Genomic DNA, 18848 nt, shown 5'->3' with positions numbered 1-18848 from the left:
AGACCAGATTGGCCAGTAGGGGAAGCCGCCCACAACCTCGATGGGGTAAATACCGACCTGGTGGCGGGGGGAGAGGGGGGGGTTTTGTTTGCCCCCCCTTTCCAAAAAATGAGGCACCAGCCGCCACTGCTCCCATTTTGACTTCTGTCAAACAGGTGATTCAAAATATAGGCTACTCTGTTGAACCGATCAAATTTTGAGCCCTCCATTACCAGGTTTAGTACAGATTTACTAAGGTTTATCATGCTGATTGCTATTCATACTACCATAAAGTCTTTCGGTGCTGCAAGATACATTGTGGCAAGCAAACTGAATGTTGTGTCTGTGTTTGCTTAAAAACGAAACAGGTGAATGGCATGAACAAGCAAATATTTACCAATGCTTTAAATCTTCACCTTTCCTTGACCCTTAAGCTAGGTGAACACCTTTTGTCATGCATTACTCCATGTGAATAGGCTCCCTAGTACACTAAAACACTTTTTTTTTTTTTTTTTTTTATTCATGTACTTTTTTGAAAGGCAGCACACCACAATGCACAGTAATGTGCTACCATGCGTTTCAATGCACTAAATCGCAAGTGCATTGGGAATCCTTTTAAGACTGGATTGCACTCCAGCCACATTTGGGTTGCAGTAAGTGTGACTCGCTTCCAGGGAGTGTCTGTGACCACCGGGGCTTACAGGAAGTTGGTAGAATGATGCTGGAGGTTATTCAGCATGGAAGAGGGCCAGCAGCAAAAGAGGGTGAGAGGGCATGGTTAAAGGGTAACTTCCTTTTTTTTTTTTATCCATCTTTCTCTATGTACTGTAGCACTACTCCTGTAGGGGTCGCTGAGTATAGACTTCCCTGGGCCTCCCTCTAATTATCCTGCAGCCAGATGCTTGGGTATTTTCACACGTCCAGGTGCCCACCCATCTGCTCGTTTATCCAATTACCAGTTTAGGGGATTTTTTTTTTTTTTTTTTGTGTTTTATTGGTAGAACTTGGATCGGATAAGGTAGTAGTGGGATACTTTTAACTATGCACAGAAGAGGACAACTTTGTTGGCTTCACTTGATGGAACTGATCAGCGGATCCTCAGCATTAGTATAGAACAGGGGTCCTCAAACTACGGCCCTCCAGCTGTTGTAGAACTACACATCCCATGAGTCATTGTAACACACAGACATGACTAGGCATGATGAGAACTGTAGTTCCTGAACAACTGGAGGGCCGTAGTTTGAAGACCCATGGTATAGAGCAGGGATATGCAATTAGCGGACCTCCAGATGTTGCAAAACTACAAATCCCATCATGCTTCTGCCTCTGGGTGTCATGCTCGTGGCTGTCAGAGCCTTGCTATGCCTCATGGGATTTGTAGTTCTGCAACAGCTGGAGGTCCGCTAATTGCATATCCCCGGTATAGAAGAATAGACTCGATGAACTCTAATTCTTCAGGACACTAACCAGTATCCCCTTTAGCTGGCACGCGTCCACTGACTTTACTAGCTTGCAGGGATGGCCCTCACCGAGCAGGCCCCATGATTTAGGTCTGTACAGTAGCCAGGAACAGATCCTTCTAGGTATGTCTCCCTCTGTCAGCTCTGCAGGACATCTGGGTTGCAGCTTCTGCGGACCTGGCCCTCGGGTCAACCACCTGAGGCCACATGACAGCCTATACAGAGGAGGGGTGGAAGCCCCCTCCTGGGACTCCGCTCTCTAGCCGAAGACCATGTGCTCTCTTGGCATAAATACAATCATCCAGCATGCCTTGAGGCACCTTCCTCTGCCAATGGCCAAGGCGGTATCTACACCCAGGCTCCCATTTGTCAGGTTTCCTCCCACTGTCAAATATGCCCCTTCCTATTGGACCAGTGTAAAAAAGGCAGACAACAAAAGTAGCATCTGATCGCAATGGATCACTGCTCCCTTTTGGGCGGAGAGCACCTAAATTTGCCTGACAGTCCCCCCCCAGTAGGCAGGGAAACCCAAAAACTATGCACTCACTTGCACCTACCTAGGAGGGTGCTACATATGGCATATACAATTGTGACTCAAGTCATATTTTTGTTGAATGTTATTAGAAAATAAATTTTCCTTGTCAGTCTGCAGCACTGTCATTTTCTGAAAAATACAATATGGCTACCTGGAGGTATTCTGTACACCAAATGTGTACAGAACGCCCCCCAGAAACATAATTTCCTGTTTGTGTGATTGGCTCACCAATTTTCCCAGAAGTCTGCACTAATATGCAAGTCAGAGCTCGGGCATCCTCTCTGAGAAAAATGAAAATTTTGGTGAGATGCTTCCAATAGAAAATCGTGTCTAACGCAATACAGACACTCCGATTTCCTCATAAGAGCTCTGCAAGGGTGGCTGATTGAGAATTAAGAAACCACTCCAATTATTCGATTCACTTACCACATGGACACAAACGGACAGGAAATTCTTTAGGCTTCATTTCCATGGAAGTTTTTACAGCCTTTTTTACAGCTTAAAAACGCCTGTCCATGTTTTTTTATTTATTTTTTTATTTATTTTTTTGAGCTGGAGCTCAAAAACGATGCGGTAGAGTTTTTGAGCGTTTTTGAGCGTTTCTTAACGTCTGTCATTTTTACAGCTCTAACGCTGGAGCTTCAGAACGCACTGGTCCTGTTGTTTTTTTTTTTTTGTTTTTTTATGCGCCGCTTAAAAACGGCTCAGCCATCTACAGCTCAAAAACGTCATGGTGGGCATGAGGCCATAGACTAACATGGAGAGTCGTTTTTAAGCTGCAAAAAACGCTCAGAAAAGTGGCTGTAAAAACGTCCATCGAAATGAAGCCTTAGAATAACAAAAGGTAGCTATCTGCAACAAAATTTGTTAAAATCCTTGTAATGTACATAATCACCCAGAGGGGATTTTGTTTTTCCCAACAACTGGAGTTACTCTTTAAGCTGGTCACACATGGATTGAAATTTGTCTGGTTCAGCAGGGACGTACAGAATTTCGATCCATGTATGAGCACTGTGGCAGTTCAGAAGTCGATCTACCTATTGACTTCTGTACAACTGCCCTGTCGGGTTTGCCCTGCTCGATCAGTGCCTCCAGGCTATAGCCGGCAGCACTGATCAGTGTATTCTGATGGCAGGGAAGCTTCCCGGCTGTCGGAATCGGGGCTTTTTTTCAGGGGGCACTTGGGGGAACTCGGTTCCACCACCTCTGGCTCAGACCCTCTGGTGCCTGCTCACCACAATCGCTTGTAAACACAGAAGTTTGGTTTCTGTGTTTACAAGTGACAGCTCTGCACTCTGTGTGTAACCCCCCTGAACTCTGCACTATGTATGTAATGCAATCTTGGTATTTAATGCCCCTTTAAGACCCTTCTACTGTTTGAGAAATCTGAACGGGGTCGTGGTTGAGTTCCTGCACCTATTTTCTGAGAAAAAAAGCTCTGGTCGGAATACAATAGCTCAGTGGGAGGATTCCCCCATCCACCTCAAATACTACTGGTTGAATGAAAAAACCCGACTCGTGTATGGTGGAAAGGTAAGTAGCTCTTTCAGAACTTTTTTTTTGGGGCGGTGTAGAAAGTGTTTTAAGCAGTAGAATAGATATTCATAGCAAAATGTAAAGCGTTAAGTCACTTTTCTAAATTTATAACATCTCCTGCCTACGTTATGGAGATGAGAAGGGGGATGCACTGTGACCACTAAAATGAAAAGGAAAGCATGAAGGTCTCAACGCTGGGAACATCACAGCATTAAGAAGGTTAACCGCAAAGCAGTTGGGAAAGAGCTTTTCACTTTAATGACAATATACGTTTTTGGTTAGTCACATGGGGACATTCTGTGCATCTTCTCCATATAAAAGGTTCGGAGTAAATGTTCACAGATGGATCCATTCCTTTTTCTCCTTTACATCTCTTTATAGCATTCTGGACTTCAAAAAACATTGGTATAAAAATGTTCTGCACACAGCCCCTGCTGCTTTTTATTGTGCCAGAAGGTTATTCCCCCATACTGAAGGACACGTGTGCTTATGGAAATCTATTTTTCACTACACACAGTGCTTCTTCTTTTGGATTTATCTTGGCCATAGCAGTAATTCGTAGGTATGTTCATCTAAGGCCTCGTACACACGATCGAGGAACTCGTCGTAATTGAAACATCGTTTTCCTCGACGAGTTCCTTGTTGGGCTTGTCGAGAAACTTGACAAGCTTTTTTTGCGTACACACGGTCAAGACCAAATCTCCTCGTTCTCAAACGCGGTGACGTACAAAACATACAATGGCAGGGGAAGTTCGATTCCACTGGCGCCACCCTTGGGGCTGCTTTTGCTAATCTCCTGTTACTGCGTGTTAAGTAAAAGTTTGGTAAGAGACGATTTGCACTTTTCAGACTGTTACAGCGTGACAAATGTGCTATCTCCATTACAAACGCTACTTTTACCGAAGGTGTGCTCCCGTCTCATACTTTATTCTGAGCATACGCGGGTTTCTAAGCATACACACGAACGTGTTTCTCGTCGAAAACCAGCCCGACGAGGAAATTGAGACTCCCGTCGAGGAAAAAGAGAACTTGTTCTCTTTTTTTTTTCCCGTCGAGTTCCTCGACGAAAAACATACACACGACCGGTTTCCTCGGCAAAAAGCTCTGCCACCAAGTTTCTCGATCGATTCTGTTGAGGAAAACGGTCGTGTGTACGAGGCCTTAAAGTTCTCCAAAGCAGCAGAGATCTGAGACTTTGACACAACATGGGGCAGGTATATCATTCACTAATAAGTTGGCTGCAAAAGTATATACAGGGGTCACTGTAGGCAGGGCCATCTTTTCCATTGGGCACGCTGGGCAGTTGCCCGGGGGCCCCGCTTGCCTGGGGGGCCCCACCGGCTGCCCAGCAACCCTAGTAAAAAATTGTGGAGAGTGACGGGCTAGAACTGCCCAAGCCCAGTTTGCAGAAATCACAGAGAAGATCCGGTCCTCCACGAGTGCGGGGGGTTGCTGATGTAAGGGGGAATGAATGCAAAACGTAAGGGGGCACTGATATAAAGGTTCCCCCTCCTATATTAGTGATGCCCCTTACCTTAGTGTATTTACTCTACGGAAGGTGGTCTCTGGTCACCAGAGTGCCCCCCACATCAGAGTTACCCTTTACATCAGAGTCTGCAGGATTCCCCCTTACAATGCAAGGGGGAACTCAGTCTGCGGACCCTGATGTAAGTGGGAAAGAGAAAGCAGTGGACTCTGATATAAGGTGGTCTCTGGTCACCAGAGCCCCCCTCCACATCAGAGTTCCCCCCTTTACTTCATGATCTGCAGCGTTCCCCTTTACATAAGAGTTCCCTTTCAATGTAAGGGGGAATCCTGCAGACTCTGATGTAAGAGGAAACTCTGTGCTGGCTGGGTTATAGTAACCTGACCTTCATGTCAATGAAGACATTTTTTTTTGTTTTACTTTTGTTTAACTTAAATACATTGCTAATAGCACTAGCTATATGTTTATAGTTTAAATACTGACATTTGCATTGTTCGGCACTGAAAACTGTAATTTTAGGTACTTTTTTTTTGCAGTGGCAGTAAAAAATGTGGTTCTGCCAGTAAATTTTATGATTTTTGTCAGTAAATTCTCGTGCGTGATTGTGTAGACAGGGCCCCAGTGCACTGTATTGCCCGGGGGCCTATAATGCTCTTAAGATGACACTGACTGTAGGTGAATTTTTGAAAAGTGTCGACTAGAACTTGTGCTTCAAGTGTACAACTTGCCAGTGAAAATGTGCAGCAAGTTAACTAGACTTATAATTTAACACTGCCACAAATTTGTGGCAAGTTATCCTTGCTACCTGGGAACACACCCCAGGGGGTGAAATCACCACATTGGCATGCATGATTCCATTGGGTAAAGCACGGGTTTTTAAACTCTCTAAGCAAAGTGCGGTTTACAACCCTTTGGGCTTAGGGGGTGACGGACTGTGGCCAGTGGGAGTAAACAAATTACCTGACATCCATGCCCCATCCATTGGTTTTAATGCAAGAAATGGTGCCTCATTGTTGGTATCGATGGGAAGAATTGTGCCACATTGATGTCATTGGGGGGAATCGTGCCCCATGATTGGGTTCAGTTGGTGGAATAGTGCCCCAAAGGCCAGATAAAGGGCCACATTTGGCCCCCAGAATGCAGTTGTCACTCTACGGTGACAGTCGTTTTTTTTTTTTTTTTTTAAACTGCTGAATAACCTATTTAGAGACATATTGGATTCTTTAATGAAAGGAAAAAGAGTGCCCACCTGATGACCTCAGTGGCATACATACCCTCCCCCTTTTAACCCCACAATCCCAAAATCAAGAGGCATAGGCATTGAAACATCAAGTCCTCACAGAGCAAGACTTGTAAATTTACATTAAAAGAGTTGTAAATGATTTTTTTTTTCACCTTCATGCAATCTATGCATTAAGGTTAAAAAAAATCTGGTGTTACCGCCCCCCCCCCCCCCCCCAGCCCCCGTTTTACTTGCCTGACCCATCGAAAGTCCTGCGCGGTCCCGATAGCCTCTTCGCCGCTCAGCCTGGCCGCTGATTGGCTAGAGCGGATGGATTGAGAGCAGCGCAGCCATTGGCTGGCGCTGCTGTCAATCACATCCAGTGATGCGGCGCGCCGAGGGGCGGGGCCGAGTGATACAATGAGCCGATATGGCCGCTCGCTGTATCACGGGAGCGCGCCCGCAATTACTGACCACCATGCGAGCTCTCGCATGACTGTGGTGAGTAATTGCGGGGACCCCAGAAGACGTGGATCGAGGCCACTCTGTGCAAAACGAACTGCACAGTGGAGGTAAGTATAACATGTTTGTTATTTTAAAGGAAATTTTTTTTTTCCTTTAGTGACCCTTTAAGGCAGTGTTTCTCAATTCCAGTCCTCAGGCCCCCCCAACAGGTCAGGTTTTCCCTCAGATGAAAAGGCTGTGGTGATTACTAAGGCAGTGAAACTGATCAAATCGCCTGTGCAAAATAATGGAAATCCTGAAAACCTGACCTGTTGGGGGGGGCCTGAGGACTGGAATTGAGAAACACTGCTTTAAGGGAAGTAAGGCACAACTAATGCAAAGCAGGTAGCAAAACTGCCATTTTTAATGATCAAGTGTGACTGTTCCATGAACATATAAAAATGACTATAATCTACACAAAGAAACAAAAATATATATATATTTTAATAATCACACTTCTTGCTTAAATTTAGTACGAAAATGCTTTAAAGGAGTTTGTAAGGGAGATGGAAAATAGTTTTTCCTGTGAATAATTAAATTTGGTAGTATTATGTTGAATGACTCTGCCCAAAGAGCCCCCAAACCCATTTGGACTCAACATGTAAAACTCTGTTTGCCCCAAGCCTCCACAAGTGGCACACAACCTCTTTATACTGAAATCAAATTCCTGTCTGTCTCAAGGTCACCCTAGACAGCTGGGAGACCACCCCACCCCTTCATAGTTTGGCCAACCTTGAAAGAAGCTGACCAAAATTTCTTTGTGAAGTTGAACAGCCCGTACTCTCTACCATGCTCTGCTCTCAAGAGTCTGGCCATGTTCTGTGTCCTGCACCTTATATTCACCTTCCTATCTTGTTTATCTCTGTAAGCCTATTAAAGCCCTGTTCTACAAAACGGCTCATCAGCTTGGCCAAACTTGTAAAACTAGATAAATAAACACTTGAAAGCTTGGGCAATATGTGGCAGCTGTAGCAGCAATCTCTCACGTGGGTTACTGGCTGTGTTTGGTAAGTAACAAAGACTCCCAAGAGAAGGCCGGGTGTGAAGACGAACAAATGGAGCGTAATAAACCCATGGAAACCAAGGCTATGCATAAGCGATCTTCTTCCTACTGCGGAGAAATGTATTATAGATTCCTACTTTTATCCTATGTGATTTGAATAGACTCCCCGTGCTTTTAAACGGCTCTTTTCATATCTACATGAGATGGTTTAACCCCCTCCTCCGGACGTGATGAGCGACAACAAAGTCTTGCATTAAATTCTTTTTGAAATTAATATATTCAAGTGAGAGTGACTGGACTGAACTATCGTAGGTGCTTTACAATACAACATTGAAATGCTAATTAGTTCAACAGCTTAGTCATAAGTGGAACCATGTAAAAATGGCCCATTTCTCTCCTTTTTTTTTTTTTTTTTTTTTAATGTTATAACTTTCACAGACCTTTTAGATATTAAAATAATGATTTCCTATGGTGTAATATATAATTAGGGGATAACATTTTTGTTTTTAAACTGTGCGGTCCATGGCAAATAAAGTAAAACTATAGGCAAAACCCTTCTTTTTTTTTGGCTAGAGTAAGGTAGAATTATAACCCCTTGCCGTCTTTGACCTATTGGGGAGCTTTCTCTTTCACTTCCTGCAAATTAAAGGAATACCCTTTGGACCCCCAGGTCACCAAAACTAGTGACTCCATTGGAGGATTTTCCCTCTGACTTTTCTGGGGACAACCCAAATTTGGGGATTTCCTTTTACTTTCAATAATAATGGTAAACAGGACAAATAGAGAGGGTGATACTCCCGAACGGGGACACAGCAATACAAATTGACATGCGTTCTAATCCATCTCTGTTCTATCCAAAACTATAAAAAAGTTTTGCCTTTAGTAATACTTTAAAGCTAAACTGTTTGAATTTCGTCTGGTTCTTGAAAAACTGAAGGAGCCGGGTGGAAAATTTTCAGCCAAATATCGGTTTCATCCAATCGGATGCAGGCACTGCTCGGGTTTTCTGACAGCCGTTGGCAGCAGCTGTTGGGATACGATAACCCAGCAGGGGGATTTGTTCATCTGTGCTGTATAGTGTCAAAGGAGCAATCTATTAGTGTGTGGCCAGCTTAAAAATCTTAACTCTCCATGTTTTTGTTTTAAGACTCCAAAGGTGGCAATAGACATTTCAACTGCTCCTCATCCACTAGGAATATTATTGTTATTTAGGTACTTGTATAGCGCCGTCAATTTACGCAGCGCTTTACATATACAATGTACATTCACATCAGTCCCTACCCTCAAGGAGCTTACAATCTAAGGTCCCTAACTCACATTCATATACTAGGGCCAATTTTAGGCAGACGTCAATTAACCTACCAGCATGTCTTTGTAGTGTGGGAGGAAACCGGAGTACCCGGAGGAAACCCACGCAGGCACAGGGAGAACATGCAAACTCCAGGCAGGTAGTGTCGTGGTCGGGATTCGAACCAGCGACCCTTTTTACTGCTACTCACTACACCACTGTGCTAAAACCTGTAAATAAATCCCAGAAACTAGGCAGTCAAGTTCGATCAATCAACAGAACTTAAAGCGGAGGTTCACCCAAAAATCCACTTTTTGACATTAGCTGTAGCATACTGCTGACATCTGCAGTATGCTGGTTTTTTTTCCTTGTACTTATCGTTATATGAGCCCTTGTTATCCGGCTCCGAGCGGGGAATCCTGCGGGAAATGGGCGTTTCTAAGCGAAGAGGAGTCGATTGACGGCTGCTAAGGCGCGTCACGCTTTCCGAAAAAACCCGAAGTCACACTCGGGCGTTTACGGCGCCTGCGCCTGCCGTGTAGAGCTGACTGCGCAGGCGTCGTAAAAACACCTTAGTGTGACTTCGGGTATTTTCAAAAGGCGTGACGCGCTTTAGCAGCCCGTCGATCAACTCCTCTTCGCTTAGGAACGCCTATACCCGGAAGTAATCCCCCGCTCGGAGCCGGATAACAAGGGCTCGTATAGCGATAAGTACATAAAAAAAAAACAAAAAAAAAACGGCATACTGCAGATGTTGGCAGTATGCTGGAGGGATGTAGCTAATGTAAGAAAGGTTATTTTTGGATGAACCCCCGCTTTAATTGAATCATCCTGGCTTCTATTTTTTGTATTTGATTGCCTTGCAATTTTGACAGAAAATGGAATTAAAAGTTTTTCTCCATCAAATTGCTACATGTATGGTCAGTATTTGCTCTTTGTAACAGAGTAGATGCTGTATTGTAAGTATGAACATGGCTGAAGGACTTATTTTACTTTGTGGGCTGCACAGGTGCCAAGTCCCCTCCTGCTATCATATAGACCTGAATACGTCTTCTAAGAAGTAAGAGTGGAGAAGAGTTGGGATGTCCCGTTGCGGACAAATTCGCTTCCATTTCTGATCACAGCTTTTTATGAGGATAGATCATAGAATACTTCTTACTTCTAAGTAGGTGAAAAGAGTTCTTCAACCTACTGGAGCCATGCTGGCATATAAAATACCAAGTTTTGTTGGGAAATTGGCACATCTACGCTTTGTCTGACCAGCACTGCTGCCTGTTTCTCCTATCTTTTTCCGATTGGGCAGATAATGAAGGATTTTTTTTTTTTTTTTTTGCTGCTTAACCCTTAACAACACTATGGAGCCGATTCACCTATCTCCACTGCGGCTCTGGTGTGAATTTTCACAGGGGTCCTATGCGTCTTTTGGTCATTTTCCTGACCGAATTTAGCCCAAAATTTGGGCTGTAATTGTGCCTGAAACGGTGAAGGGGGACGCACTGGACCCCTGCTGTGAGCCTCATGCGAAGATGGTGTGAACCCAGCCTGAATTCTTAATTTACAAGACTGTTGCATGCAATCTTTAGAATGTTCTCTGTGAGTGAGCACGTAAATTCACAGCAACAAAAAAAGAACACAGTAACAGATATTCAGAGAGTATCTGCGTGTTAACGATATTATCCATCGGCACGCAGAGTTACAAGTAGCCTCTGAGGTGCGAGAGATGGAAAATAACCTGGAAATGCGTGACTTATTCCAAGAACATGTGCTTGTCACAAAGCGATTCCAGTCCCACAATACAATTCTAAAGCCTCATACACACGATCGAAATTCCATCAAACAAATCTGTGGATTTTTTTTTGAAGGATGTTGGCAGTGAACTTATTCTGCATACAAACGGCAGAACTTTTTCAGCCAACATTCACAAAATTACATGTTTTTTCTGCTCTTTAGCGCCACCCTTTGGGCAACTTCTGCTAATGTTGTCTTATGGTTAGCATTGGTTTGGAGAATGCGTGTTTGTACTCTGGATTTTAGTCGTCCGGACTTGTGTACACACAATCGGATAATCCGACGGAACACATTTTGTTGTCGGACAATTTGAGAGCATGACCGTCCAACATTTGTTGTCAGAAATTCCTACAACAGTTGTCCAATGGAGCATACAGACGGTCGTTTTATCCGTCAAAATGCGTCCATCGGACAATTGTCGGACTATCTGATCGTGTGTACAGGCCGTTAGCTACATCTTTGTCACATGGCTAATGTGGAAAGTGCTTTGCCAAGAAATGCAGTTTTTTGTATTTATGTAAACATAGCAAATTTAAGCCAGTCATACATGGATTGAAATTTGTGTGGTTCAGCAGGGAATGGACAAATGTTGATACATGTATGGGCAGGCTGGTTGTACACCAATCAATTTATTGATCGACTTGTGTACAACTAGCCTGTTGGGTTTTTCCTAAATGATCAGTGCCACCAGCTACAGTTGGCAACACTGATCTTTGTAATCTGATGTTGGAAAAGGCTCCCCACTTCCAGAATGCAATACAACAGTGGGAAGGATTCCTTCATCCACCTCAAATGTGTGAATGAGGGATATGGATGTGTGTGTGTGTATGTATATGTGTGTATATATATATATATATGTATGTATGTATGTATGTATGTATGTGTATATGTGTATATATATGTATATATATATATATTTATTTATTTATTTATTTATATAAATAAATAAATAAATATATATATATATATATATATATATATATATATATATATATATATATATATATATATATATATATATATATATATATATATATATATATATATATATATATATAAATATAATTTTTTTTTTCATTCAGCCCGCTGATTGAACAAAAAAACGGACCATTGTGTGGGCTGCCCTTAAACTGATTCATGAAAGTAGGTTGAGAATCTTTACTCAAAATATTTAAATGAATACTTACATTTCCCAAATGATATGAAATGCATATTCCTGTTCACCCATGCAGACATGATTGGATTATTGAAGTGTTTTAAGATGATATATTTTTAAGTGATGATTTGGAAAACTTTGTTAAATCGGTCAAAATGTTACCTTGACCACGCAGAGAAATTGTCTCGTCAAAGACCCACACGCCCTGTACCCCTATAGTCAGCTTGCCAGAGGTCCTTTGCGGCTCCTTGCTCCTCCACAGCTGGTGGCAATACCCAGCATTACAAAATATGTGCCGCCTTCCCATCTGACAGTTTTTGGGTCTAGAAGCCAAGCTTTGAGTGACGTCTCCATTGTCGCATTGCCCTACATTTAGCATTTGAACTTCTGTCAAGTTTTATTTGCTGTGTCTATGCTCCCTGGGTAGACTACCCTGACTTCTGCCCTATAGACACAAGACAGAGGAAAGCGCTTCAAAGTGAATTCTTGACGGTTGTCACCAGGAGTGGTGCACTCATTGGGAGATTTCCCATTGCCTCAACTGTAAAATGTTGTATTTTTTTACGATCTATCCTCCTGAAAAGCTGTGATCAGACATGCAGGTGAGGATGTCCCCAACGGGACGTCCCAACTCTTCTCCACTCTAGTCAAATCCTAAAGTAGACCAAAAACCTTCTTGATTTAATAAAAAAAGCCAGAGCGAACGCCAATGTAGATTTTTTTTATTTCATTTTTTACTTTAATGCCACTTTATATTCGTGATGGGGCCTTGATTTATAAAGTCTCATATAAACTTTAACATGTTACTGTAATTAAAAACAAGTCATTATTAGTATTTTCCTGACCTCAACACCTTTGGGATGAATTGGAGAAAAGGCTGAGCCAGACCTTCTCGTCCATTACAGTGCCTGACCTCACAAATGCGCTTCTGGAAGAATGGTCAAACCTCCCCATAGACACTCCTAAACCTTGCAGACAGAATTTCCCAGAAGATTTGAAGCTGTTATAGCTGCAAAGGGTGGGCCAACTCAATATTGAACCCTACGGACTGAGACTGGGATACCATTAAAGTTCACGTAAAGGCAGGCGTCCCAATACTTTTTGACAATATAGTGTATCTTGTTGAAAGAAATGACATGCCATCATTTTTGAATTTGCCTGGTGAATCATTTCCCGTTCCAGTCAACCAACTTGCAATTTACTGGGAATGCCTTCCTGGTATGGTAGATGTGATTTTTGGTAAAACAGTCAGACCGGATGAAGATCTTTTTATGTCTGCGATAAACTCTACACTAAAAATGGCAAACTTTTTTTGTTTTTTTTACACTCTAACTTTGTAATATGTTCTCCTTTCTGGAGGACTAAGGCCCATCTGGAGAGTATGATTGATATAACCGGGGCATCCATTAGTGACCTTGAACATGCCGTGTTTGTTCAGGTCTCCTGCAGTAAATAGTGAGCCTTGCCAATGATTTAAGGCCTTGCGACATTGTCACCACAACGTGATCCATCCTGCAGATGCCTCTCCAGCACATATGGTGATAGTCTTACATAAACACCTAGCTGTAAACCGATTCTTAGGTATGTGGAGAATATATGCCTTCAACTGCAAATTACTTCATCAGTTTTAAAAAAAACAAAAGGTGCAAAATGCATTGACGTGTCCATTACAGATGAGCAAAAAGAAAACCCTCATTCTACAAAGCGGAAACAAAGCAGCTGGTGTGTAAATACAATAGGAAAACAGACCTGTTCACACAATTTGAAGGAAAAAAGTTTGACAGTTAAAGCCAAGCTCCAGGCACATATAAAAGAGACAAGTAAATGCAGACTTTTATTCAATATTAAAATAATAAATGCATTTTTTAAATGCAAGTGAGGCAAGTACCCAAATTTGACCTTCGTATCAGCCTTTTGCAGTCTCTGTACAGCAGGGCTTAAAGAGGAAGTAAACCCTTGTGGGTTTTACTTCCTCTTTGTTTCCCTGCAAAGGTAAAGCATAATGGGCTACTATGCACCGCATAGTAGCCCATTATATGACACTTGCAGGAGAAGCCCGCAATGTCCCAGTCTTCCTCGCTGGCAGCAAGTATCCATTCTTCACCCCTCTTCCGTCCAAGGCCGCAAACGCCGGCTCTGTGACTGGCCGGAGTCGCGTGACGTCACTCACACGCATGCGAGCGTGAGCCGACAGTCACGGCTTGACCCTAGCTTGAAACGGCACAGTGGAAGGCATCATTCGGGGATATTGCAAATATTTTCTAAACAATGGAGGTTTAGGAGCTATTTCAAGCACCTACAGGTAAGTCTTACTCTAGGCTTACCTGTAGGTTGAAGTGGTTGGAAAGAGTTTACAATATACTTTGTATATTTATTTTTTTCTTAAATAACAAACATGTTATACTTCTACAGAGTGGCCCCGATCCTGCTGTTCTGGGGTCCCACGGCAGCTGTCTCAGCTCCTCCCCGCTAAAGCTAACCCCCTCTGGGAAGCTGTTGGCGTGCTCTTGTGTCATACACTTGGCGTCCATAGATGCCAAGTGTATGACTCGGTCCCTCCCCCCGGCGGCCGCGTTATTGGATGTGATTGAGAGCAGTGGGAGCCAATGGCTGCGCTGCTATCAATCTATCCAATCAACGGCCAGACTTGGTGGAGAAGGGAACGTGCACAGCAGGTGAATGGGCTCAGGTAAGTAAAACAGGGGGGCTGGGGGGCCCATGACAGCAAGGTGTTTTTTTCCCACCTTAATGCATTTTATTACAAAAACACGAACCTTTACAACCCCTTTAGTGTGTGATTGGAAGACGCACCACAAGAGGTTGATTAGTTCATGGGCTTACAAGAAGCATGCGGATAGGAGGAGGGAGCGGAGATGAGCTCATGGCTGTGCTGCTCTTCCTTTACTATCCAGTCACAAGCTGGTGGTAATGACAGCCTGGGCTCAGAGCAAGTGGTATGAATGATGCTGGACATTTCTCAACCCAGAAGACTGGGGACATTTGGTGGTAGAAAAGTAGTACTGATTGAAGAGAAGTATTGCAGCAAACGCCAGTTCTGTTTTATGACAAATCATCTTTTTGATTGGCGTTTTGCTTTAACCTTATTGCACTCCATTTACCGGTTTCCCCTTTACCCATTCTGCTGAGGGCCCAATGTGTTTTTTTTCCCATATAATCCATATTTTCTATACTTCTCCTTAGAGCCCAGACTCCTTTTATATCGGGGTGGGTGGTACATGAGCTGTCCATTGAGGGAGACCATTGTTGATAAAATTCTGTCTTTTAATGCCTGACAAAATTAACACATGGTTTATGGCATTTTTTATGCAACAAATTGTAACGTTCTTTTCTTTTCTTCTCATTTTTAGGATGTCAATACAGGTGGAGAGGGCAGCGAGTTTACAGACAGTGGTATTGAGGCCACAACCACTGACACCGACTTCATGTCCAGACGCTCAAATGCCACTACATCCAGCTACTCCCCCACTACCAGCCGGGCCTTTATTGGGAGCGACAGTGGTAGCAGCTCCGGAGATGCTCTCCTCCAAGGAGTTTATGAGAATTTCCGTCGAGAACTGGAGATGAGCAGTGCCAGTAGAGAAAACTTGGAGGAAGCCAATTCAGCTCTAAGTGATGAACAAAGCAGTGGCACTTTAAGCTCTCCTGGGCAGTCTGACATCCTCCGTACTGCGGCACAAGGGACTGTGCGAAAAGCTGGGGCGCTGGCCGTCAAAAACTTCCTTGTGCACAAAAAGAACAAAAAGGTGGAACTTGCCACCCGCAGGAAATGGAAACATTACTGGGTCTCTTTAAAAGGTTTGTGGCCTTTTAAACACAACTACCATCTTGGTGTATTTAAATCTATAAAAAGATGCAATAGAGGGACCGCACCAAAAAAATTCATTGCCCGTGTTGGGATAAAAGTAAACCGCTAACATGTTGGGGGCTGTACAATTCCGCTTCATTAGGGCATGGATGCTTGAAGTAAATGTGGTGATCCAACTGGCAATCGCATGCAAGGAAGATTAATCGTCTTCTCTAATTGTCCTAGTGACCACTATAACGGGGACTGAAAGTAATTTTTTTTAATGACGAGACTTGTTTCAGTCACAACTGTCTTTAAGGGGACTTGCCTCACTTTTGATAGATTGTCTTACACTTCCCGATGTGTCTACAAGATGGGAACTGAAGGAAAATCTTACATGGGTCATTCCTTGGGCTTAAAGCGGGGGTTCACCCTAAAAAAAAATTCTAACATTGCATGGAGCCGACCTATGAGACCGACACTATGCTGTTTTTTTTTTTTGGGTACATACCATTTTAGGGCTATTTTCACCCCCGGCTTCCCCGCGGGAGTGGGCGTTCCTAGTCACAGGCTGTGATTGACGTGCTTCCGACCGGCGCATTCTGCGGGTCACGAGTTGCCGAAAGAAGCCGTACGTCGGTGCGCAGGCGCCGTATAGAGCCGCACCGACGTTCGGCTTCTTTCGGCAACTCGTGACACGCAGTATGCGCCGGTCGGAAGCACAAAAAAAAAAAAAAACAGGGCCTCTTTATTGCATTTGTTGATGTTTGGCTTTAAATTATGACTGGGCTTCACTTTTATTGTATTTTCTGTGCTTTCCCAGTTATTCTTCTTTGACCCTTGCAAGATAACATTAATGTGCATAATTATCTAAAGTTTCACAAGGGAAAGGTTTGATGAATTGATTGGGTTCCGCCCTGTTATTTTGAGCAGAATTCATCACAACATTACAGTCCCCGCCTTTCTCTGCTGGCTTCATCATTTTGATTAACACCCATATCTCTGTCTGGAAGTCATTTTGCAAAATACAGTCCGTCAGTTTTGGAATTCGAAATCCACAAGAGGATTTTCTCAGGAAACCTGACCAAAAATGGACCTCTGCAACCGGACTTTATTGCCTTCTAAAGGCTGAGTGCAATACAATATACATATACAATATACATGACCAGTGTAGATGTCCCACCTTGTTTTGTGTCTGCCTGAACATTGGTACTCACTAGGGTTGTCCCGATTCCACTTTTTTAGGACCGAGTACAAGTACCAATTCTTTTTTTCAAGTACTCGCGAATACCGATACTTTTTTTTAAATGTCCCCCACAGATGCAGCCATGTCCCCCCACAGATGCAGCCATGTCCCCCCACAGATGCAGCCATGTCCCCCCACAGATGCAGCCATGTCCCCCCACAGATGCAGCCATGTCCCCCCACAGATGCAGCCATGTCCCCCCACAGATGCAGCCATGTCCCCCCACAGATGCAGCCATGTCCCCCCACAGATGCAGCCATGTCCCCCCACAGATGCAGCCATGTCCCCCCACATATGCAGCCATGTCCCCCCACATATGCAGCTATGTCTCCCCATACCTAGATGCCGCCGCCTAGTTAATCAGCGTGCGGGGAACATTACAGCTTTCATTTGAATAGCTGTCTGTTCCCCGCCACGCCGCGTATAGACACTCCCCCTTGCTCGGGATGGACGGGTGATCTGTCTATCAAAGTGCAGATCACCCGTCCAATCCCGAGCAAGGGGGAGTGTCTATGCGCGGCGGGGAACAGACAGCTATTCAAATTAAAGCTGTAATGTTCCCCGCATGCTGATTAACTAGGCGGGGGCGTTGCGGTATTGCGGCGGCGGGGGTAGTATCGGATCTGGCATCGGGGGCATTTGCGGGAGTACAAGTACTCCCGCAAATGCTCTGTATCGGGACAACCTTATTACTCACCATCCCCCTTGCTATTAACTAAATTACAGAGACTACACATGAACTGGAGTACAAATGGCCATAGCAACCTTTTTATTAACAAAAACAACTTATCAGCCTGTTGGTCTATTGACGGCACCCAGAATTCCAACTTATTCCACATGTAACACTACGGGACCTTTTACCATACCAGGCCTCCAGCCATGACGTACAGCTCGGGGACAACCCACACCCGCAGTTCACCGTTGCTCTATTCCAGGTAACTTTAGTAATTGGAATACACCAGAGGGGCACATATTGATGAGCCCCCCACACTCAACCGTATTTTCTTCCACCATGAAAAGGCCAATCAACGCCACACGATCAGCTGCCATGACATCCTCTGCTCATATTGCACCTGCAAAGAGATAAAGAAAACCAAACAAAACACAGGGATGCATAGCATACTAGCTAGTTATGTATTACCTGAGATCGAAGCCCCCGCAGCGCTGCTCGTTTCTCTCCTCCATCACTGCCATCTTTCCCTGAGTGTCTTCCTCGTATCGATGACATCACTCCCGCGCGGGTGCCCCCTCTAACGGCATGATCGCCGTTGGTAACGCCACGCTCAGTGTGCCTGCACGCTGTTGTCTACGACACATGTCTTTTGGAAATATCGCGTAAACCGTGTAGGTTCAGGAGATGTATTTCTTGCACCTACAGGTAAGCCTTAATGTAGGCTTACCTGTAGGTCTAAGTGGTCTGTCAGGCTCCATTCACACCTAGGCGACAAAACGCCCGACGCTCGATACGCCGGAGGGGCGAATTTGCATTGATGTCTATGAGATGGTTCACGCCGAAACGCCATACGCCGAACGCCTGAAAACAAGTCCCGGACCCTTTTTTTCAGGCGGCATTGGCGTTCGGCCATAGACATCAATGCAATGTCTTGTTAAAAAAAGTTAAACAAATCGCGACAAAATACGCCGCGTACGTGGCGTTACTTGTCGCATAGGTGTGAATGCAGCCTGAGCGTTTACAACCACTTTAAATCCTTGCCACAAACCCCTCCTCATCCTGTTGCTCCAACCAATCCACCTCTCCCCCATTTTCCACCTACAATCCTTAACCCCATGGTTGCTTCCCCTTCTCACCCTGTCATGCCGGCAATGCACTATCTTTCAT

The 18848-nt window shown here is 44.1% G+C and overlaps 1 protein-coding gene across 5 annotated transcripts in view; it reads left to right on the top strand.

The window, feature by feature from the left end:
* Window positions 1-18848, top strand: part of TIAM1 (TIAM Rac1 associated GEF 1) — a 569717-nt gene that overhangs the window by 370701 nt on the left and 180168 nt on the right. For all 5 annotated transcript variants that reach the window (XM_040338862.1, XM_040338863.1, XM_040338861.1 and 2 more), the window contains one exon: window positions 15326-15773. In XM_040338862.1, coding sequence (XP_040194796.1) covers window positions 15326-15773 — 448 coding nt within the window. The remainder of the gene's footprint in view (window positions 1-15325; window positions 15774-18848) is intronic.

Source organism: Rana temporaria, chromosome 2 (assembly GCF_905171775.1).
Source record: "Rana temporaria chromosome 2, aRanTem1.1, whole genome shotgun sequence".
NCBI classification, from domain to species: Eukaryota; Metazoa; Chordata; class Amphibia; order Anura; family Ranidae; genus Rana; species Rana temporaria.
Note: the sequence above shows the minus strand (reverse complement) of the source record. Positions and strands in the feature narration are given on the sequence as shown.